We start from the raw sequence: 25393 nt of genomic DNA, 5'->3' as shown, positions 1-25393 counted from the left end.
AAATACACGTGAAACACCCAGTGCAATTCCTGATATGCAGTAATATTAAAACCTAACTACCCCCACCTGCTTATTTTTAAGATTTGACTAGATAATACAAAGATCAAGAAGATGCTATCACAGAGAATATAATTATCTTCTTATGGTTGGCAAAGGGATAACATTTAACTGGGTATCATCCATAAAGTGTATCTTTTATGTACTTCTTTCTGCAAAAGTATCTCTGCACCCCTGAGAACTACAGAACTAAGCTCTGTTCTCCTGAGATTCTTATACATTTGGGAGTAGGGAGTGTGTATCATACACAGAAACTTACTTAAATTAGATGGACCATTCCCTTCCTTCTAACTTTTGTGCATACGACTCCTTGTCTGTTTCCTCTATCAGGAAAAAGAAACACTATAGTGATTAACAAGTGCTTGAAATTCCATAAATTTTACAGCTAAGGAGAACAGTTGTGACAAACACACTGAAACAACAAAATCAGCGACTACAGAGTCTGAGCGGTGACAAGCAGCGGTGTGACATCTGGCGGAAGCCAAAGTCACAGCAAGGGGGAGAGAGGTGGGCGTGAGGAAGCATCCTGCCGAGCGTGGACACAGACAGGGAGAGGAATTGACAGTCTTCTTTTGGAGCCAGGCCAGCCTCTGCCACCTCTAATTGAATGGGATGACATTACTATGACTGAGGGGACCTGAAGAACGGTGCAGTTTCTTTGGGGTCATGTAGCACTTTGGAATCTAAGCAATGTGGGAAGCTACTTCTATGCCTGGTGAGTCAGTAATGTGGAAGTAGATACTAAACCACAATGGGACAAATGAGATGAGCATTTTAATTAATGAACTTCTAAATATTTTAAACAGACTATATATATGATACATATGTCATATATATAAAACTACATATATATATGTATATATATGTATATATGTATATGTATATATATGTATATATGTATATATGTATATATGTATATATGTATGTATGTGTGTGTGTGTATATATATATATATATATATATATATATATATATGAAAGAAAGAATACTGTGGCCATTTTTGGGGGGTAGTGATAGGAATTAAAGCCAGGGGCTTGTGCATGCTAAACACATGCTTCAGCAGAGATCCTCCAGGCCCATGCTTGATAATGCATTCTTTTAATCCAGCACACTGCCAAGATTCCATCTTTTATCCTAAGATATCTCATAAAATGTAGTTGTCCATCTGGAGATCTGAGCTCACTGAGCTTACCCAGCACTCCTCTTACACATGGGGCTTAATGTTAAAGAGGAGGCTGCAGTCTGTGGGTCCCGAGCATCAGCCAGGACCATATCTCAGGCTTCCCAGTTAGTAAGTCCTATATACTTTCCCAGGAAACCATTCTGCCTCCGCATAATGGAAATAATATTAAGTTAGGTAAATTCAATATTTGGTGTGAATTTCATACTCAGATGTTCTGCAATTTTTTATACCAGCACCTATGTTCTGTATTTCACTTACCACATCAATTGTGAGCAGTAATATCTTATGTCTTAAGAGAGCAGGTTTAATGTCAAAGCAGTAATTCTTCTAAAAGCTTCCAAGCATCTGTAGGATCTATTCAATAAATACTTGTGATACCAATTGCTTTGTCAATATCTATTTTTACCTTCAATACTAAGCAAATTGAATCTATTATTTTTTCTACACCAGTGTTCTGAATCAGGACTTTGAATCAGGAGCTTGTTTTCAATAACCAACAGAATTTACTACCTTTGGGTAGTTTCAGAGCATAATTTAAAAATTCTAATTCTGCCATTTTAATAGCAGATTAAAAATACTTGTCTGTGCATGAGTGCCACACAGTATACACGGATACTTGTGGGAGTCTAGTTATGTCTTAGTACCATTTAAGTTCCAGAAATCACACCCAGGCACAACGGCAAGAATCTTTACCTGCTGTGCTATCATGCTAGCCCTACTTACAGATTTTCGGATTTAAAATAAAATTCACTCCAAAGGTTTTAAAATTTAACGACTTCTAATTATTGTGATTAAATAGTTTTACTTAATCTAAAATATTATGGCCTCTACTCCTAAAAATCATGTTCATATGACAGGAGTCTCAATAGCCCATGTTTGCCTTGAACTTGTAGCAGTTCTGTCTCAGCCCACCCAAGCGCTGAGATTACAGGCAAGACCACATGTCCAGTCAATCTCGTCTAACTTTAAGTATTAAACAGTTCATAAAATCTTTAATCAAATCCCATAAAAGTTCCCTGGAGTTACAAGACAGGAAACAAGATATCCAGCCAGTCTCACTTGATCCCTAGCTCAGGATGAACCAGGAGTGGTGCACGACCCTGTAATCCCAGCATCTGGGAAGTGGAAGCAGGGGTCCTAAAAATTCCATTACCTTCATAAACATTAATTTAAGGCCTGCCTAAGTTGCTTAACTTGGCGGTTAAGAGTACTGACTGCTCTACCAGCAGTCCTGAGTCCAGTAACCACATGGTGGCTCACAACCATCTGTAATGAGATCTGATGCCCTCTTCTGGTGTGTCTGAAGAGAGCAACAGTGTACTTATAAATAAAAAAAATAAATCTTAAAAAAACAAAACAAAAACGAAATATCAATAGTATGTAACCTCAGTGTATCCACTGTAGCACTAAAAACTGTCTGTAACCATAGCACTAAAGAGGCCTCTGCAGGAGGACACCAAGTCCACTTGGCTATACTTTGTTTCAAAAACTGAAACTAACCACTGGGGAGATGGCTCAGTCAGGTTCGGTCTCCAGTACCCATGTAAAAAGGCAGGCATATCAGTGTGCATCTGCCATCCTGGTGCCAGGGAGGCAGAGACAGAGGATCCTCAATGGCCAGCTAGTTTATCTGACTCTGCTAAGTTCCAAGTGAGAAAGATTTTACCTTTAAAACAAAGGAGGCAAGCAAGCAAACAAAAACAGGACATACAGCACTGAGGAAGACATCCGATGTCTTTTGGCCTCTACTCACATGATCACACACACATAAATTATGGGTGATGGTGGCACAGGTTCTTAATCCCAGCACTTGGAAGCAGAGGCAAGGGGATCTCTGTGAGTTTGAGTCCAGCCTGGACAGTCAGAACTACACAGAGAAACCTTGTTTGGGGGAAGAAAGGAAGAAGAGACAGAGGAAGAGAAGAGAGGAGGGAGAGGGGAGGGGAGGGAGGGAGAAGAGAAGAGAAAAGAAAACAAAAAACAAAACACAGGTCTGGATTCATGGCTCAGTGGTTAAGAGTGCATACTGTATTAGGTGTTTTAGAATATGACCTTCAACCCCAGTGCCCAGGAGGCAGATGAAGGTGGACCTATGTGAGTTGGAGGCAAGCCTGGTCTATACAAAATGTGAGTTCCAACTAGGACTGTAGAGGGACCCTTTCTTTAAATAGAGAGGAGAGAGGGGAGGAGAGAGACAGATGAATTCAGAAGATATGAGGTCAATTCCCAGCACCCGTGACCACTTACAACTGCTCGTAACTCCAGCTCCAGGGGATCCAGCATCTGTGGCCTCCAAGGCTACGTAGGCTCCCCTGTACCTACCCCCACATACATATAATTAAAAATATATAAATTTTGGCTCAGGAAGTGGCTCAGTGGTTAAGAACATCTGTTGCTCTTGCAGAGGGTCTAGGTTTGATCCCAGCACCCACATGGTGGCTCAGTTCTATGGGATCCAATGCCCTCTTCTGATCTCTTCAGGAACCAGGCACACATGTGGTACACAGATACACAAGCACGTGAAATACTCATATACGTTAAATAAGTAACATTTAAAATAAATCTGGGGCTGGAGAGATGCCTCAGTGGTTAAAAGACTTGTTCTAGCAAAAGATCCAGTTTTAGTTTATTGCAGCCACACAGCTGTTCCCATCATTTGTAATTCCTATTACATAGAATCTGCTGACCTCCACGGGGACCAGGTATATACGTGGCACACATACATAATACATAAAAATCAACTAGTCACATAAAACAAATTTGTATAGCCGGGTGGTGGTGGCGCACGCCTGTAATCCCAGCACTCTGGGAGGCAGAGGCAGGCGGATTTCTGAGTTTGAGGACAGCCTGGTCTACTGAGTGAGTTCCAGGACAGTCAGGGCTATACAGAGAAACCCTGTCTTGAAAAAACCAAATCCAAAAAAACAAAACAAAACAAAACAAAACAACAAAAAACAAATTTGTAGCCAGGCGCTGGTGGCACACGCCTGTAATCCCAGCACTCTGGGAGGCAGAGGCAAACGGGTTTCTGAGTTCGAGGCCAGCCTGGTCTACAGAGTAAGTTCCAGGACAGCCAGGGCTATACAGAGAAACCCTGTCTCCAAAAAACCAACCCTGCCCTCCCAAAAAAAACTTTTGTAAAAAAAAAAAAAAAATCTTAAAAACTAAAAGCAGCTGGGTAGTGGTAGCAGAGGCAGGTAAATCTCTGAGTTTGAGGTCTGCCTAGTCTACACAGCAAGTTCCAGGATAGCCAGGGCTATACAGAAAAACCCTGTCTTGAAAGAAACAACAGCCTCAAACCAAGACATAAACCATTCCAGATATAGCTCAGTAGTTCAAATTTTCCCTAGCATGTAAAAGGTTTAACCTCTAGTTAACTCAATATCTATAAATGTTTATGCTACACTGAGAACAAAGGAAGCAATACACTTCAAATGACATAATCATGTCATGAGGAACCACAGTGCATGCCTGTATTAAAAGTTCCTAGAAGTGAACAGTAAGTACTAAATAAATCTGAATTGTATGAGAAAGAAAAAGAAAAAAATTTAAGTACCATGTAATTTCAATGTTTAAGGAAATTAGACTTTAAAGTCTACTCTACAAAATGCTATCAATTTTATTTCTCTAAAGCCATTGCTAAGCTCAAGTTTGGTTGATTCTATTAAAAGCTGTAACCTTACTGTAATTAGAAGTTGAGAAATTTAATGAGTTGAAATGCAACATGGCACAGATGCCTTATTATACCAACTAGTTAACACAGTATTTGTTTTCTACATTAATTTTACTTGCTAATCAAAAATACTGCTTTCCCCCAAATAACATCAAAATAAAATTGCTGACCCTGCAATGGCAAAACCACCAAACGTCTGCAGCGAGGCCGCCTGGATCCTTTCTCAGGAACCAGTAGTCTCTGGGACAAATGCAGGGTTCCACATACACTCCAGTGGTTCCTAGAAGTCAAGTGCAGACGCCATGCTTTGCTACAGACACACACCACCAGGTACATATTTGATATCTACACTGAGCATGTGCAGGATACCTAGGAGCGCTGAGTGCACAACAGATTCATCTGAGTTAGCAGACATTATGGTCTCCTGGGAACGAATACTTAGAATATATATGGTTGTCGATGTTTTCAGATGTCAACGGTGTAAATGAAAGTAAATGAATTCCTGAGGAAAATAGACTATTTAGGAACCATTCTGTGAGACCAGTGTTCCCTATCAACATCTCACATCCAATGTAAGTTATGCTGCAGCCACAGTGGATATGTGGGCTCATAATTTCCCTCTTACCTCAATTCTTTCCTCAAACGGTCCTAAGAGCAGCCAATAATCTAACCAACAGCTTTTCAGAAAGGCCCTCTGTTGTTTTGCTTTGTGCTTTTAGATTTATTTATATTCTTACTTTGTGTGTATGTGTTTGTGTCTGTGTCGTGTATTTATGTATATTGGATGTATGCCTGGTGCCCAAGGAGGCCAGCAAAGGGAATTAGACCCACTGGAACTGGAGTTACAGATGGTTTAGAGCTGTGATACAGATGCTGAAACCTGGGTCCTCCTTAACCACTCAGCCTGACTCACCAAACTACAGGTTTTATGTACTAAGAGAATGTGTCATCTACTTACGTTAAAAAAAAAATCAGTAATACCCTAATTTGTACACTGTACCTCGTACTTAAAACAGAATCACGAGTAAGTGATCAGAGAAGTATCTGTTGTTGCCCAGGCACCAGCCAACCCTAACAAGCTCTCACACGCCCTGCTCTGTGCTTCCACTTTCCCCTTTTGTCTTTCAAAGCACAGGTTAACTCTGTTCCCAGAACACCCCGTGTACACATATATTCCAGCACTTTCATTCTGCAGTACAAGTGACTTTTATACTTCATTTCCCCACCTGAAGGCACATACTGAACTTTGTACCTGTTTCCTCAGCACAAACACAGTGTAGGCTGGAGATCTGCTGTACGAATGGCTACCAGCGATTAAACAGCATCTTGACGGTGGTAGCACACGCCTGTAATCCCAGCACTCTGGGAGGCAGAGGCAGGCGGATTTCTGAGTTTGAGGCCAGCCTGGTCTACCAAGTGAGTTCCATGACAGCCAGAGCTATACAGAGAAACCCTGTCTCGAAAAAACCAAATCCAAACAAAAACAAAAACAGCATCTTGGCTCTAAAACCACCCCTATTCAAAGTAAACCAGAAAGGAAAGTATGAGATTCTAGTACAACATTTCAGTTATTCAGAGATTACTATATTGGGGTTGGGATTTAACTCAGTGGTAAGCTTTTGCCTAGCAAACACACACACACACACACACACACATGCGCGCGCACACACAATTAGCACATAGGAATTATAACCTGTCTCTTCTCTTCTTTCTGGTCTGTTATTTACATTTACATTCACTAGAGTGTTAACTTCTCATTTTTAACCATGCTTCCTTGTTTAGCCCTTCTTTAGTCTTTTCACAAATTATCCTTTTTTTTTTTTTTTTTTTTTTGGTTTTTTTCAAGGCAGGGTTTCTATGTGTAGCTGTCCTGGAACTCACTCTGTAGACCAGGCTGGTCTCCAACTCAGAAATCCGCCTGCCTCTGCCTCCCAAATGCTGGGATTAAAGGCGTACGCCACCACCGACTGGCCAGAAATGATCCTTTTATGAATAACATGTAAACACGTAAAACATACATGCATAGTTTAATAAATGCAATAGATATACATGTAACTACTTCCCAGGTTAAGGAATAAAAAAGTCGAGGAAATAGGAGAATCGTAGCCTTGGTTTGAAGAAGGCGGAGGATTCATGAGGGGTTCCCTCAGTTCTGCCAGTGGCTGCTGCTTCAGCATGCCAAACCATGACTGAATACTCCTATGTAAAGTCCACCAAACTCGTGCTCAAGGGGACTAAAGCCAAGAGTAAAAAGAAAAAGAGCAAAGATGAGAAGAGAAAACGAGAAGATGAGGAAACCCAACTTGATATTGTGGGGATCTGGTGGACAGTATCCAGCTTTGGGAGATTTCAGGAACTATAGCCACTGAAATAGATAAAGGAGCCTATATCATGCACTGGGCAATGGACTTTTACACTGAGAGCGCCACACAGAGAAGTTGATGAAGGCCCCAGTCCTCCAGGGCAGTTTACTGCTATCAAACTGTCTGATTCCAGAATTGCTCTGAAGTCTGGCTATGGAAAATATCTGGTATAAATTTAGATGGACTTCTTGTTGGGCATTTGGATGCAATTGGGCCCAGAGAACAATCAGAGCCAGTGTTTCAAGATGGGAAGATGGCTTTACTGGCCTCAAACAGATGCTTTACTGGATGTAATGAAGCAGGCGATATAGAAGCAAAGAATAAAACAGCAGAGAAGAAATGATAAAGATCAGATCCTGTGTGGAAAGAGAAACCAAGGAAAAGGATGACATCCCAGAAGACAAGGAAAGTACGAAGCAGTGTGAGATCAACTATGTAAAGAAATTTCAGAGCGTCCAAGACCACAAACTCAAAATAAGCAAAGAAGATAGTAAAATTCTTAAAAAGGCTCAGAAAGATGGATTTTTGCATGAGACACTTCTGGACAGGAGAGTCAAATTGAAAGTTGACTGCAAGTGACATGGACGTTGTGTTCCTTTGTTTTTGTTTTTTCTTTCTTTCTTTCTTCCTTCCTTTCTTTTTTTTTTTTCTGAATAAAAATATTGGGTATAAGTGCTTTTACAGAAAAAAAAAAAAAAAGAAATAAAGTCAACTCTTCCTCTACCTTGAAGCCTTTTTTCACTGTTTACATGCATTTTTGGGGCAGACAATAAAAAGGGTTTTAGGAGCAGTCCTTACATTCATAACACTATGTACTGCTGCAAAGATAAAAAGAGCCACCAAGAAGCCAGAGCTTATTGTGTTTCTGTCTGAGTGTTACAGTTTGCCCACTACAGTGCCTACCCTGACTAGGGCACTGGTTTAATGTAATCTTAAAAGGTAGGAATAAATTGGTATTTCTAATGGTAAACACTTGAAAACTAAAGCATTCTTACTAAGCAGACAGCATTCTGCTGCTCTAGCCTTAAATCAAACCTTCATAGGAAACCACTTTATTTTTAAAGACAAGTTTAAAAACAATATAAACTCAAACCAATTACTTATATTTCACCTCCATTGTGCTTAGGAAAGACATTTTAGGTGAAAAGTTGGCATTATGAGATTGTACCATTCCAGCCATCCAATAGGCTTACTCCTTTCAGCCAGAACAGGGGTTCTCTCTGCTCACAGCAGGCATCCAGCAGGGTAGCACATATATGCTCTCTGAGTGAGAAAGCAACACCTTCTCACATACAACCCCCTGGAGAGAGATGGGGAAGGGAGGGGGAGGACTTTACACCTGCAAACTCCTAACTCTATCAGCACTGGGGCTGGGAAAAACACCACATAATTTTTTTTAAGAAGGTGGGGGGGGGTTTCAAATAAAGCCAGTAGCTTCAAAGAAGAATCTTCTGAAGCCATTTTCTTTTCCTTAGGAGCCAATAGGCATAATGATTCAACAACCACTCTTTGTGTTCTTAATGGACTTAGTCAAGCCCTAATGACTAAATAAGCAAACTACTTAAAAGGACAGCTGTCAGAATTTTCACTCTGGTAAAAAAACATTATAAACATAGTGTTATCATATTAATTAAGGTACCTCAACTTCAAGGCACACCTGCCCCTGGGCCTTTGGATAATCAAAATGACCACTAAAAATAGAACAGTAGTATCTCTAATGGGGCAGACAGGAGTCATTCCCAATCCTAGGAGACTGCTGTGACCTGGGATATACATATGTTTTGCAGTACAAATGAATACCTATCTAAATGGAGCCCTGTTCCCAGCTTTTAGTCTGTCCTACTGATGTCACAAACAAACTTAACTCCTGACCCACAATGAAAGTCCAGTTAGCTGACTAGCTGACTGAGGCAACTGTGGGGGGAGAAAACTACTTCAGCAGAAAACTGCTGCACCAAAAGTCCAGGAATTGATTAACATCTTCAATTTTGTTTTTCTCTCCAGTTTCCCCATCACCAAGAGTAAGCCAGCTCTGTCTGTCAAGATGCCCAGGCTGTGTGGCAGTGGTGTCAAAGGCTGCCACTTGCTCCAAGGCACTGCCATCTGCAACAGCACAACATTTTGACTCCAGAAAATAAACACATCTGCCTTTGCCAGTGTCCTCCCACTGTGCCACCCATCTGGAGCAGGTGAGCTGGAAGGCAAGCCTGGGCACAGCAGGACGGGGCGAGCGGGGAGATGAGGCCTCAAGGGAGATGGCACGGAGAGGAAATGGCAGTGCTTCACATGTCACATCCTGCTAAACACATTTGCCAAAAAGCACGGGAAATTACCCTTGTTTGTGATATTTTAATCACATGTAACAAATGCTTTGTTGCATTTAGGGGATAAGACTTGCAAAGTCAACGTTTCACCTGGTCCAGTTGTTCACTGGGTCACATGACCCAAGGATACCAATAAACGGGATGGTCTCTGTGCCAGCCACACAAAGCACGGAAGAGAATAACTTCAGTGCAGAAGTCTCACAGCAACAGGATTCTTTTAGAATAGGAAATCACTGTATCTGCTCCCTGCCCCCAATACCCAAAACAAAGACACTCATATTCAGAGCAGAGATAAGTAGTGATCACTTCTAAAGTGACTAATTTTCTTTCCTACATTTCTTTTCCTTTCACTGAAAACACTATATTCAAGTGTTGACATCAAGTCTTTATTTTTATTTTCTTGGAACCAGGATGAAACCCAGGACTTAGCTAAGTAAGTTCATGCTCTATTGCTGAGCAACCGCTCCACCACTAGACTTCAGATCTGCTATCTGACCCAATCAGCGGCAGCTCTCTCAACACTTGCAGCTAGCTCATAGTAGACAGAGTAGGTGCCAAACCTCCCATGGCAGGTTTGTTTTTAACTATCAGATCTTAAACTACTGGGAAAAAGAATGGTGAAGCCATTTTTTAGATTAAAATTTTACACATAATTCCTGCACATGAAAGATGAAAGGAGAGTTGATACGAGTGAACGAGCTGAGGATTTATCACACAAGGCTTTCCTGCTAAGTGTTCAATGGCAATTTATGGAACTAGAGCTGAAAACCAGTAGGCCAAGTTTGAGACTTTTCTTTCTTTCTTTTCTTTTTTTTGGGGTGTGTGTGTGTTTTTGTTTTTTTTTTGAGACAGGGTTTCTCTATGTAGCCCTGGCTGTCCTGGAACTCACTCTGTAGACCAGGCTGGCCTTGAATTCAGAAATCTACCTGCCTCTGCCTCTCAAGTGCTGGGATTAAAGGCGTGTGCCACCACTGCCCGGCCCTTTTCATTATTTCTACTGTTTATTTGCTAAGCATTCGAGAGAGAGAGAGAGAGAGAGAGAGAGAGAGAGAGAGAGAGAGAGAGAGAGAGAGAGAGAGAGAGAGAGCCCAAAGGCTTATGAAATATGTCAGAAATAGTTCTGTGAAAACACTGACCACTCAGTAGCAGTAGTAAAAGCCTAGTAGACGACACACTATGGAGGCCACCATTCTGCTGAGGCTTCAACACAAAACTCCCATGTTCCCCAAGGACACTAGAGAGGCTGGTTCCCAAATCAGTCTCACAGCACTGCCAAGGAGACAGTGTATGGAACAGTGAATTTGAAGGGAATCAGATAATATAATCATATAAATCATGCCACAGTAGGGCCAGAAGGCAGAATGACTCAATGGGATTAAAGTAGTTTGCTGCCAAGTTTAATAGTCTGAGTTCAATCCCTGACCCAAATGATGAAAAAACCAATTCCCAGAAGTTTCCTCTGAGCTTCACAGCTATGTCATGGCATGTATGTGCACATGTGCCCACACACCAATGCCAGTGCTTGGAGTGTGGTGGCTTAGTGACAGAGTATGTAGTTAGCAGGTCTATCACTAATTAAACCCCAAAACTAAGAAACACAACTTTCTTACTCAAGAAAAACCCAGAAGACACCTTCCTGGATTTTCTTATTTAATAAAATGCATTGAAATATTTGATTAGATCCTAGGTTCAATAATGGTGGCAGATGGCATGGGAGGCAGGGGTTAATTAATTGGAATTTAAATAATCCTTTATAGTTAGTGGTGTTCACACATACTGGGTAAATCTAGAACAAATCTTAACATGTAACAGATGTTCAATGTTAATTTCGTCATTGTCCATTAATACTAGTAAATTCCTATAGCCCCCACTTTAGTATCTCATCAGTTCAATTGAAATAATTCAACAATTATTTCCCTAAAAAGGTAATATAGTCATTAAGTTACTTAAACCAAACAATAGTAGCATCATAAAAACAAAAAAAATCAATCATTTTATATAATTTTATATAATGTACAATTTATAATGTAAGGTTTTATATAATGTACAAAGAGCTTTATATGATTATGTTTAAACCTTACAATAAGCCTATAAAGTACTATTATTTTATAAATAGGAAAGTTGAACTTAGAATTTTGTTCAAAGACATATAGCTAGCAATTGTCCAAAGATTATTCAACTCCATTCCAAATTGCCTGCATTTTACATAATATTGATTATCATCACTCTGTAGATAAATACAACCTGATACCAACTTGATAGCGCTCACATATACACACAGAGTGTAAATGAAAGTCAAATGCTATAGACAGCTATATGAAATTTCATATACATAAAATCTGATTAGCCCAAAATATGTATCACGTGTCAACCAATGTTGCCATGTAAATATACCAAACATAGGGACTTATATTAGGAATATATAAAACTATTATCATTTCTCTGCCTAGAATAAAATAAAGTACTGGGGCTAGAGGGATGGCTCAGCAGTTAAGAGCATTTGCTGCTCTTTCCGAGGACCTGAGTTCTCTTCTGAGCACCCACATTATCCAGCTCATGAGCACCTGTAACTCTAACCCCAGGGAATCCAACGCCCTCTTCTTGCTTCCTTAGGTACCTACACACATGTGGAAGCATGTGCACCCACACAGGCACATACACATAAAACTAAAACTCTTAGTAACTAAAGTACACATTCTTATCTTACAATCTACTCTGATAAGAAACTAGAAGAACAAAGAAGGCAGAAGTAGTCAACACTTAAGAGTTCCTTATCATTGTCTACAAGGGACATTTACTTGTTCAAAACATCAAACATCTCTGCTAGTGGAGAAGATTAGATGGATTCACTGCATTTGCATGAAATAAATTTCCACTCTTACCTCAATTCTAAAAGGAGCTTAACTCACTTAATGTCTGCAGCATTTAACGGTAAAGCTTTTATTATGCCCAACGCTAGAATTCTTATTCCAGTTCTGCTTGGTAAATAAGAGGAACATTCTACACGGGGAGCCATGACATGCACACTCCTTCAATAATTCAGGCACTTCTGGGTGGTAGGAAATCAAGTATGTGACCCACAATTCTCCCTTAAAGATTAAATAAAAGATTTTTCACCCAGATCAAAATAATGTATGTAAATCTCTTGCAATCCATTATGTCTCTGATTTCATCTCAAATATAATGATCACTTGCGTGAACATAGTGCACAGACATACATGCAGGCAAAACACACACACTAAAAAATTGTTTAAAGATCACCAAGACTGCAAAGCACTTGATTAAAGCTAGCACTGGGACAGATTCTATTTAGTGAGATGCTTATTATTAGGCACTGGGAAATAAGTGCTTTAAAGATCTACAGTAGGTCTGGAGAGGTGGCTCATAGGCTAAGAGTTCATGCTGCTCCCAACATCCATGTCACACATGGCTGATATTTATAAATATGTCTCACAACCTGACATTTATAGCTCCAGCTCTGGAGTGATCCAATGTCACTGGACTCCTCAGGCACACGCATTCATTTGCACATTCATACAGATACACAAACACAGCTTTAAAACTAAATCTTCTAAACAATTGATAGCAAGCAGGTTTATAAAACACTTAATACCCATACTTGTTTTGAAGACACATGACTGAGTTTAAAAAGGCAGATGAAACCCCAATCGTCAAGAGCACTAATTTTCTAAACTGCCACTGAAGAATCAAAGAGTCCACCTGAAGGCAAACAGTCAAATTATGTTCAATTATCATCGCTTTGTCTGACCTGCCAAGTGCCCTGAGCTAGTCCCTCTGTCACTTTATGCTTTTCACTGAATCAGCAAGAGAATTGACTACAATTTGTCCCAGTGGAATAGTGCATAGAGTAAATTATTAAGCAAAATGCTTTGGGCAAAAGTCATATGAATGTTAAATATTATGATTTACAAACATTCATTTTCCTGGCACTCCTGTGGGGTTAGGAAGTTATCTGGTTATCACAGATGAATAAATAGGCACAGGGGGTAAGGTCATGTGGAGAGGCTCTATTTACTTAATTCCCACGGGGGAAGAGACACCCTCGATAATCACGTGAACTTTCTTGGCACATCCTACACAATCTTTAAGCTTTCAATCTTTAAATAAACGATGCCTCCTTTTACATAGGATAGAGAATGCTACAATATATAAGACTAGAATAAATAAAGATAACTCTCCATGCTCTGGCTAAACAGTCACAGATAATATATCCATTACTGTGTAGGGACCCTCAGCTATAGTTCAACAAAAATAAAAAAAACTTCAAAAATGTTTGGTACTGTCTTCAAATTTTAACATATTTTTACCATACAAACCAGCAATCATATGCCTTAGAATTTACCCAAAAAACTGCAAATACATCTAAAGAAATCCCAGATACAAACTGCCTCAAACTGGAAGCAATTAAGATATCCTTCAGTAGGAAAAGAATAAATAAACTGCAGTACACTTAGACAAAGGAATATAACTTAGTACTAAAAAGAAATAACCTAGCTGGGTACTGGTGGCATTTGCCTTTAATTCTAGCACTAGGGAGGCAGAGATAGGCAGATCTCTATCAGTTCAAGACTAGCCTGGTCAGGGGCTGGAGAGGTGGCTCAGCGGTTAAGAGCACCGACTGCTCTTCCAAAGGTCCTGAGTTCAAATCCCAGCAACCACATGGTGGCTCACAACCATCTGTAATGAGATCTGACGACCTCTTCTGGTGTGTCTGAGGACAGCTACAGTGTACTTACATATAGTAATAAATAAATCTTAAAAAAAAAAAAAAAGACTAGCCTGGTCTACAGAGAGAGTTCCAGGACAGCCAGGGTTACATGAAGAAACTCTGTCTTGAAAAAACAAAACAAAAACAGAAACTATCAAGCCATGAAAAGACATGGAAGAACTTTATTATTTTTCACTATTTTTAATTATTTGTGTATATATCTGATGTATGTGTACAGGTCCTGAAGAGGCCAGTGGCACTGCATCCCCTGCACCTGTAGTCCTCTGGAATGCAGCAAATGTACTTAATTAACCAGAGCCACTTCTCCAGCCCTGTGCGAAGGGACTTTAAATCATGTCATCAAGAAGCCAATTTGAAAACCTAACTATGGTTGATTCCAACTCTATGCTATGACAGTCTGAAAAGGGAAACTATGCAAACAGTAAGAGGATTAGATGCTATCAGGGGCTCAGGAGATGAAGAGAATGGGTGGGGCACAGAGGACATTCTAGGCAGTGAAAATACTCTACATGATACTGATGTATTTAGGCCCTTATACATTTATCTAAACTCACAGAATGCAAGCCTCCTGAGTATATCCTAATATAAACTATGAACCCACGCTGTCAGTATAGGTTCATTAGTTATAGAAATACACCCCTCTGGTAGATGCAGATAATACAGGATGCTATCTATATATGTGTTCTGGGCTGGGTTTATGTGGGGAAAATATTTGTATTTTTCTCTTAATTTGCTGTGAACCTAAAATTGCTTTGAAAAAAAATTAAAGTCTACAGAAGGGTGTTAGTTTATCACAGTCCTTCATGTTAATACACCACAACAAACAAAATTAAAAAAAAAAAACCTTTCTTTTGGGCCAGAGAGATGATTCAGTAAGTAAAGGCAACTACCAGCAAGCCTCCCAACCTGAGCTTGGTCCCTGCAGCCAAGGTAATAGAGGGCGAGAAGCAGCTCCTGCAACTTGCCCTCCTACCTCCACACCCATCCCACACCACATGCAAAATAAATGTTAAAACACTTTTAATTTTGCTTTTAAAATAAGGCATATCTGGGTTGGAGAGATGGCTCAGCAGTTAAGAGCACTGATTAAGAGCACCAACTGCTCTTCCAGAAGTCCTGAGTTCAATTCCCAGCAACCACATGTGGCTCACAACCATCTGTAATGGGATCAAATGCCCTCTTCTGGTGTGTCTGAGGTCAGAGACTGTGTACTCACATACATAAGATAAATAAAATTCTTTAAAAAAAAAAAAAAAACATTTTCACTGAATAGCCTGGGCTAGCCTAGAACTAGTTCCATAGCCTGCCTAGGCTAGCCTGGAGTTCATTAGCCTTCATTAGCCTCCCAAGCAACAGAATTAGGTTGTAAAAAGCAACAATAACAAAAGAGAAAACAAACCCAAGGGGACTAAAAAGGAATGAGTAGCAATGGGAAGAGTTGAGGAAAATAAAAAATGGCAAAAATACTGTTCATGTCATAGAGAAATGTGAAAGCGCAGCTCTCTGCTGTTGCTGAAGGTCGCTAGCTGCTTACCCGACTCCGAAGACAGTCAGCCAGGTTTCGGCGTGTGAAATTAGCTGCAGCTGTGGGGGACAATTCATACCCTGGAACAAGACATAAAGAATCACATCTGGAGTGAAGCAGAAGAAAATAACAGTGTTCACCCACATCACTTCTCTGTATCTGTTCTTTTAGAGACAGGCCTTAAACTTGAGATCCTCTGCTTCTGCCTTCTAAGTGCTGCCATCACAACCACACCTACCCTAACTATAACTATGATTGTTGTTAAAAGCCATTTATATTTACTTATGGTTTTTGAAATATGATCTCATGTAAATGGGGTCTCCAGTTATTAGGCTGGCCTCAAATTCATTATACAACTGAGGATAGTCTTTTAGCACATTGTTTTTTTGTTTTTTTGTTTTGTTTTGTTTTTAAAGATTTACTCATTGTATATAAGTACACTGTCGCTGTCCTCAGACACACCAAAAGAGGGCATCGGATCCCATTACAGATGGTTGTGAGCCACCATGAGGTTGCTGGGATTTGAACTCAGGACCTCTATAAGAGCAGTCAGTGCTCTTAACTGCTAACCCATCTCTCCAGCCCACAACTGAGGAGAGTCTTGAACTCCTGATCCTTCTACCTCCATCTTCCAAACTGTACTTAATAAAAGTAACTAACTTAAGAGTCTTTAAGGGTTAGTTTAAGCAAACACACTTTTTCTTTTAGGCACTGACTTTCAGCACCTAAAACACATGTAATAAGCGACTCTTCTTATTCTTCTTAGTCACTCTGCCTTCTCTCAAGACAACCAATGACACGCACCATACCTCAGAAGCATTAGCAGACTCTTCACCCTAAGTATGTGTAGTCCCTAGTAAGATACTTTCAAGTTCCTGAATGGCAGAGTCTAAGTCTTGATCACCCATTAATTTTCTGCAGTACTAAATACAGTGCTTAATATTGATAAGAAAGACCTTCAAAAACATTTAGGCAATTGGGAGAATAATGCTAAATATGCTGCCTAAAAAATATGTATGAATGGATGCTAATTTAGTCATTTTACATAAGTAAAACTTAAACCAAAGCTATTCTAAGTCTTTGTTTTTCAAGATAGGGTTTCTCCGCTAACCAGGGCTCTCTTAGAACTGGAACTATAGACCCAATTGGTCTCTAACTCAGAGATCTGCCTGCCTCTGCCTCCTAAGTGCTAGGACTAAAGGTGTGTGCCATCACACCTGAGTCAAAGGCTTTGTTTTGTTTTAAGATTTATTTTCATTTCATGTGTGAGTGGTTTGCCTGAATGTACCTGTACCACATGTGTACCTGGTGCCAAAGGGGGTGTTAGATCCTTGGAGTGGAGTTAGGTGCTAATAAAGCATTATGTGGGTACTGGAACCAATCTCGGGGCCTCTGCAAGAGCAGCTCAAGCCATCTGTCCAGCCCTAAAAGAATGCTTTAAAGTACAGTGTCTGATAATTATAAAGAACTTGAAGTTCACAAAGCATTTTCCTCTTTTGTTCAGTGCTAACATTATACCTAGGGCTTCCCCAATGCTCAGCCAGTACTCTGGAAAGAGCTATATCCCCAAGCCAGTCAAAACCTTTTCTTTCTCTCCCCACCCCCCTTTTTTAAAGACAGGGTTTCTCTGTGTAGCTTTGGCCATCCTGAAACTCACTCTGTAGACCAGGCTGGCCTTAAATTCACAGAGATTAGCCTGCCTCTGCCTTTCAAGTGCTGGGATTAAAGGTTTATGCCATCACTGTCTGGCAGTTTTGTCTTTTCTTGAACCAGGGTCTCACACTCCCTCTGTAGATGAACTGCTGAATTTGACCTTTAACTTCTGATCTTCCTGCCCCCATCTTCCAAGTGCTAGGATTACAGGCATGCACCACCACTCCTCATCAAAACATCTTCATTAATATAAAAATAATCCCATTTTAGATAAAGAAAATAAAGTCCCAGAGAGGACAAATAACTGGCTTGTTATATATGATACTGTAAAGCCATGGAGCTAAAGAGATGACTCAGCAGTTAAGAGCAGGACCCGCCCTTCCAGATGGTCTAGGTTTAATTCCCAGAACCCTCTGATTTCCAGTTCCAGAGGATCTTCTGGCCAATATGGCCACCATGTGGTACATCAACATGTATGCAAGGGAAACACCTACACACATAAAATAAAACAAAGAAACTTAAAAAAAAAAAATCTGATTTCTAGCATTCTATCACCAATAAAGTAGTGTTACAATAGAGTATTTGTAGAAAAATCTTTAAGAACAAAACAGTTAGAATTTAGGGTCTAGATTTTTGTTTTGTTTTGTTTTTCTGAGACAGAGTTTCTCTGTGTAGCCCTGGCTATTTTGAAAACTAAATTGTAGACCAATCTGGTCTAAAATTCAGAGGTCATATATCTGTCTCTAATTTTTTTCTTTTAGTAGGAAGATTTAAATGAAAAACTGTGGTCCTATCAGTCCAACAGTGAATAAGACTGTCAGTAAAGAACACCCATCTTCAGTTCAAAATTAAACATAAACCAATGGTTACAGACAGAATACTATCCTCAAATAATTCATATGATAAAGCCCTAATCAGATCTTCAAACTCTGGCTGTATCTAGAGATAGTATACAAAGAGACAATTAAGTCAAAAATGTGGTTATGAGGATAAGCTTCAATCCAATGTCCCTATAAGAAGAGATTTGGATAAAGAATAGAGAGGAAAAGTCATGGGGGAAGATGGCCATGTACAAGCCAAGGAAAAAGCCTCAGAAAAATTCAACTCTGCTAACTTCTTGACCTCACAACTGTAGTTGTTAGAGCTATGAAAGTTCTGTTGTTTAAACTGCCCAGGCTGTGGTACCTTGTATGGTGACCCTAGAAAACTAATGGACCAGCCAAAGCAACCCTTTAAGTCTTACCCACCATTCCGCATTTTATAAAGCTGCACGTTTTTCTGGATATATTCTGCAAACTGTACAGTGTCTCCAGCCTCTCCAACACATAGGAGTAAGATTTTTTCACTCATCTTAAACATCTTGTCATGATCTGCTCAAAGGAAAAGAAATTCATATTAGAAACTGCAACCACAGAAACTAAAGGTTATTTATATATGCAACTATAAACAGGTCTCTTAAGTACTATACTTGAAGAATTTTACCAGTCACTGTTATTATAAGACTTTAATATTTTCACAAGCCAACAGGTTAACTACATATTATATTAATGTTAATTTATATTGGAAATTATATATGAAAGCAGACTATTAAAGATACAATTGCAGGAAAAGAGATGGTTAAGCAGTTAAGAGCACTGGTGCTCTTGCAGAGAACCCAGGTGATTCCCAGCACTGACATTAGGTTACAATCATCTGCAACTACAGTTCCAGGGAATCCCATACCCTTTTCTGACCTCTAGAGTATTGCATACATGTTGTATACAGACATACACGCACCTACACACATAAAAATAAATTACATTTTTTAAATTACAATTTTGGGCTATAGATGTAGCTCAGTGATATAGCATATGTTGAGTGTGTGTGAAGCTCAGAGTTCAATCTACTACTTAACTGATTAATTAATTTAAAAAATAAAATTTAAGCTTGGCATGGAAAATACATTTAATCCCTCTGGCTGGAATACAGACACACCCTCAGCACACGCCTTTAATTCCAAACAATGAAGGTAAAATAAGTTTGTAGAAGAAAGCACCCTGTTTGAAATTGATGTCTAATTGAGTGGCAGACAAACTAGAGAAAGACTTGACAGACTAGGATACTCTGAACTCTCAGGAGAAGGAAGAGGAAAGAGAAACTACTTAAGAGAGCAGTACAGATGGGGTGGGGCGGGGTCGGGGGCAATTTTACAGGGACAGTTATACAGAGATAGGTTGAAGAGAGAGCAAACTAGACACAAGACAGAACAGGCCAGAGGAGAAGGAGCCAGAAGATTGATACAGATTACAGATTAGATTAGATTGTACAGAGGATAGAAGATCCTAGGATTAGGCCTAGGTTAGTTAGCAGACAGAGGCAGTAAGCCTCGGAGTTGACAATTATTGCTGAAGAATAAAAGATACTTTTACACTCTGGAAGCAAAGACAGGCTGATCCCTATACGTTGAGGCCAGCTTACTCTACATAGTATGCTACAGGGCAGCCAGAGCTACAGAGTGAGACTATTTCAAAAGACAAAAACAAACAAGTAACAAAACCAATTTAAGATCATTTAAAATACAGGGAATGGGAAGGTGAGGGAAGCTGAAGGAATCTGGACTATGGTGATTATCTTGAGCCACAAGAGTTAGGTACAAAGTTCTGAAACATTACTACTAATACAAATGTTATATAAACATAAAAATAGTGAAAGGAATGGATTCTACAGTTTAAACCTTCTCAAAAAAGAAGAAAAAAATCAGCTGAAAATCCAAATTACTTATAAAGTAAACCAGCTGCATATCAAAACAAAACAAACTGGTTGCCAAAGCAGACAGTTCAAGGAATGTGCTAACAGTGAGCTATCTAAATAATTAATGAAAACCATAATACTTTAGCCTTATCTAGCTAAACCAGATTTATTCAGATTAAACAGATAAATACTCAGGTTGCAATTGTTGCCTAGGGAAGGAAGCGCAGTATTTAGTCTGCAGCTTCAGAGAAAAGCTTCCCTCCTCCCATCTTACCCAGACTTTCACTTTTCATTTTTCTAATAGTGCTGAATAATCTCCCCTGGGAGACATGTTTTCCTGTATGAAAGCTTTTGAAATGTCAAAATCTCTTAATAGGATTTAAGGAACAAATACAACTATCAAATACTTCACAAGTGTTGGAAAGTTGTAGACAGTAATAATATGGATATTTGGAGTAGTGGTGGGCTCCCATATAAAATATGCCTAGAGATAAAGTTGAATTGCTTTAAAATTCCCAAGTAAACAAATTTTCATTTGTTACACATTCAAAGACTGTGAGTTTGCAAAGCTGTTCTAAAAAGAAGATTGATTCATTTAGACATTGCACAGAAAAAGACCAGAAGGGTATATATATTCTAAACTTTTGACAGTGGCAAGAATCTGAATGATTTTTATTTCCTTCCTTTCGCTTATCAGTATTTTCTAAATCTCTATAGTTAACAAGTTTCATTTTTGTAAGAAAAATTACTTATTAAGTGTGCACTGTTTTTAAGGGAAAAAAGCAGATAGGCAATATGGCTCAGCAGATAAAGGCCTTGCCCCATCCCCTAACTCAATCCCCCACAGTGAATGGACAGAAATGACTCCTCCAAGTTGTCCCCTGAGTGCCACATATGTGCTGCAACAGGTTTGTGTGCACATACACACTAAATATTAGAGCAAAAGAAATCTTTTAGGGAGAATAAGTTTTATGTCACACTTCATTAAAAAAGGCTAAGAGTCAAGGCAGCAAACTATTAATTATTAAATCAATGTAAATCAATCCTTATTTTAAACGGTGAACATACTCAGTGAATAGCAAAAGATAATGCCTCAAAACAGAACTGATGGAGATTTATGGCCCTGAGTTGTACAAGAAACTGTCTGTACAGCTCGAGGAAGTTTTTACGCTTGTCAATAAACTAACAAGACCCACAAACACACACAGCCAAATGAGTATCAACATGTAATGCCATGCAGTCAAACTGACCAGAACCCATCAGACATACATTCTGCACAGATACACAGTGGGCAAATGATTTATTTGCCTGTCTAAATTCTGGTTATCAACTATGTAAAATAGTGATCCTATCACTTACCAATGTCTAACTCACATGCAAGGAAAACTGTTATACTCATTGTTAGACAATGCAGTCTCTATCACATATATTGTAGGAATTCAGAATAGCAAGTTTCTGGAGACATCAGAGCAACTTAAAAGGCATTCTGTTGCTGGGCAGGCAGTGGTGGTGAACACCTTTAGTACCAGCACTAGGGAGGATGAGGCAGGAAGAGCTCTGTGAGTTTGAGGCCAGCCAGCCTGGTTTACAGAGTGAGTTCTCAGACAGTCAAGGCTACACAAAGAAACCCTGTCTCAGAGGGGAAAGTCATTCTCTTTAGGCCAAGAGAAAAAAGGCATGAAATGTAGCACATTTACAACCAAATTGAGAGCTGTACCAGTTAGCTGTATAAGCAGGTAGTTTTTGGAAAATGTTTTTTTCCTAGTATGGACATATTTTCCCAAGTAGCATGATGAAAAAATGACAGCAGGCAGTGTGAACCAGTGTGGTGCTGCATGCCTAGTCCAGGTCTTGAAGGCTGTTATCCCATGTAACATCCAGAATGGATAAGGCACAGAGCACATTCTCCTTTTCAAAATCATTCACACATTCACTGTGATGAAACAGAAGGCCCATTAACCTGGCGGCCGCTCCATCTGCACTCTTCATGCTAACATCACTTGCTGTCAAAGACCTTGCTATTTAGAGCAATGGACAAACTTACTCTCAAAATAAACTTAATCCTTTGGAGACTGGCTTACAAACATAACTTCTACAAACTAAGCATAAAATTTCATAAAGTCTCTTGAGAAACAATACCATAGATGTTTGATTTCAAGTTCTTCAGAAAGAAGAGAATGCAAGCAAAATTCACAGCATTCTCTCTAATTCTCCAGATGGGAGCTCCAGGCTCACACCAGAGAGGTGCCTTTTCTTTGCGAAATCAGTGGTGGCAATTGTTCTTTTCCAGCTCTGACAATACACTTCGGGAAACTCCAGATCTAATGATTTTCCTTCCTGGAATCTCGGACTAGCTGCTTGCTTTTCGCCTTCAAGGCTTCCCCTAATCTCTACAACCAGAATCTCTCCCTCACCATTGCTTCCTAAAAACAGTCTCCTCTTCTTATTAACCCAAAGCTTGGCTCCTCTTGTCTCGACCCAGCAATCACTTTCTGGTTTGTGTGTGTGTTACACACGAGTGTATGGGTGTACCTATCTTAGCCGGGACAGAGAAGGGCCATCCTCCACCTTACTCTCATGAAGCAGCTCACCCTTTGGGTTTGACTGGCTGGTGAGTGAGCTCCCAGGATCTGTGTTTGCTGTTCCCAGTAGGGTTACAGGCACACAGCCATGCCTGTTTGTTTTTATTTTTTAAAGTGAGTGCTTGGCATTTAAATTCTTCATGCTTGCATAACGCACACACCAATCTACTCAGCCATCCTCCCAACTACATAGTAGTCTTTTTTTTTTTTTCTTTCTCTGTTCAGTACTGAGCACTGTTAAGTACATGGAGAGGCATGAAACTTGTCAAATGAACTTTTAATTCACTGAACAAATGCTAAATTCCTTTCAAACAGTGGCATGCCTATGATCAATCATGAAAACACTCAGACTCTATAGGTCAACTGTTGCTATAAAAGAAGCAGTGTAGTTGCTAACGGTTAAAAAAGAAAGAGATCATTTTGCAGTGTCTAATAACTTGTTCTTGGAGTGCTGAAACTGGAACCTGGGGCCTTGTACATAGTGGAAAAATACCTTGCCACTGAACTGTATACTCAGTCCCAAATTACACAGATTTGAACCTAGGTTCTACCACCTGTAAGCTTAGAAACTTTTTCTTTGATAATCTTAAGAAATTGTATTTATTTAGGGGCTCTCTTGTTCTGCACAGGTGCTCACGTGCCACAGAAGAGGTGTACAGGTCAGGACAACCTCCAGGAGGTTGGGGTGGGGTCTCTTCCTCTGACATCTGGGTTCTGGGGTCAAACTCTGGTTGTCAAGTCTAGCCAAAAGCATCCTTACTACTGAGTTATTTCACCATCTCCTTGAGAAAGTTTTATATGTATCATATATGTGTGTTGTATGTAATATATAAATTAATATAAGTAATATATATCTTAGTTATACATATTCTGTCTCCAACTATCTGCAAAAAGGCACATAGTAGAGCCAATCTTTTAACAAATTAAGATATTAACGCTGAACACACCTGATACATATATGCTTCGGTTTGTTAAGTATTTGTCCAATGCTAACTCGTTCACTCAATTCTCTCAAGTTTTGAGTTGGGTATTAGTAATCTAAGAGATAAGAAAATCTGCGCACTAAAAAGTAACGTACAAAAATCATAAAGCGAATAAAGAGACGCCATCTCTGTTGCACTAAACTATTTAACTACAAGGAAAACCTAGCAGCCAGTGCAAGCCGGACGAGGCTCTGAGCTGAGCAACTGAAGACAGGCGGAAGCAGAGTGGAAATGCCAAACTCTGGGTAGTCTCACTCTCCCCAAGATCCCACCTTAGGGCGCCCACAAATTAACCTCTATCTGTGAAGACCGATTTTTACCAGGAATTCAGAGATCTGAGGCGCTTAGCGCCGAGCACACACTTGAGCTCTTATAAACTGAATTCTCCACCCTGAGCAACTCTCACCTAGCCTCATGCGGCCATGGCCAGAGCACAGTCCTGACCTAGAATCCAAAGCTAGGGTCTTAAGCTTGTCTGCCAGCTTCCCAGCTTCAAAATCCTGCAGTGCCGGAAGGGCAGAGCACGCTGAGCTCCATCTTCCAAGCTGCCCAGAGGGAGGCCCACTGTACCCTTCAACACCCGCGGACTGCCCCTACACCCAGGCCCGCCGGGCCTCCCCCTGCTTCCTCTCACCGTCCTTCATCTGGACAATATTGCTGGCGGCCACCCGGTCAGAAGCGACCAGGACATAGTCTGGGCCCTGGATGCCAATTAGGTACTCCATGGTGCCGGGAAGCGGAAGGCTGCAGGGTCCACAGACAGAGGGACTTCCCGGTTACACGGCCTCACCAGTGAGACAGCACACCCGAACTAAGCTGGGTGTGACGCAAGACGCGCGACCGCCCGGTCATTGGCGCGGCCCAATGACGCCAACTCTCGCGAGAGAGCGGGTGTGAGCTTGGGTGCCTTTCGCGCTGTGATTGCGGAGTAGGCTGGTCTAGAGGTGTCCTTTCAAAACGTAGCCCTGGGTTATGCATCGTTCGATTTCCGAGTTTGTAGATAGATAAAAGCGCACCCTGTGTGAGAAGTGCCAGCACATGTGGGTGCTACAGAAGAGAAGGTCTTCAGGTTTCTGGTTTGCATTTCCTTGCTCGTTAAACAAACGGAAAATTTTCCCTGCAAGCCAGATTGAAGAACAATCATCCTTCGCCATAGAGTTAAGGACCAGGGGCGCAACATAGGAAAACAAATCTCAAAAGCAAAATAAAAACTACTTGCCGGTGGTTTACTCTTGAAATCCTAGTACTGGGTAGGCTGAGGCAGAAAGCGTGTCAGTCGAGCCTGACTACCAAAGTTCAATCCTCCGAAACGACGGTAGAAAGAAAGAACAGACTCCCCAAAGTTTTCCTCTGACCTTCACACTAGCGCGAGCATCCCCCTTACAAATAAAAAAAATTTTTTTTTTAGATTTAAACATTTTATTATACTTCTGCTTCATTACATTTAAAATATTTTTAAGCCAGGCGGTGGTGGCGCATACCTGTAATCCCAGCACTTGGGAGGCAGAGACAGGCGGATTTCTGAGTTCGAGGCCAGCCTGGTTTACAGAGTGAGTTCCAGGACAGCCAG

General features: G+C 40.3%; 1 protein-coding gene and 1 pseudogene across 1 annotated transcript in view; one reads left to right on the top strand and one right to left on the bottom strand.

Annotated features, from left to right (window-relative positions):
- The window catches only part of Psmb2 (proteasome 20S subunit beta 2), a 33817-nt gene extending 9170 nt beyond the window's left edge, over positions 1 to 24647 (bottom strand). The window contains exons 1-3 of the mRNA XM_052177378.1: positions 24458 to 24647; positions 18776 to 18898; positions 15885 to 15955 (exon numbers count right to left, since the gene is read on the bottom strand). Coding sequence (XP_052033338.1) covers positions 15885 to 15955; positions 18776 to 18898; positions 24458 to 24548 — 285 coding nt within the window. The 5' untranslated portion in view covers positions 24549 to 24647. The remainder of the gene's footprint in view (positions 1 to 15884; positions 15956 to 18775; positions 18899 to 24457) is intronic.
- Positions 7099 to 7989, top strand: LOC127681288 (protein FRG1-like; annotated as a pseudogene).
- Positions 24648 to 25393: the final 746 nt, after the last annotated feature.

Source organism: Apodemus sylvaticus, chromosome 3, assembly GCF_947179515.1.
Source record: "Apodemus sylvaticus chromosome 3, mApoSyl1.1, whole genome shotgun sequence".
NCBI classification, from domain to species: Eukaryota; Metazoa; Chordata; class Mammalia; order Rodentia; family Muridae; genus Apodemus; species Apodemus sylvaticus.
Note: the sequence above shows the minus strand (reverse complement) of the source record. Positions and strands in the feature narration are given on the sequence as shown.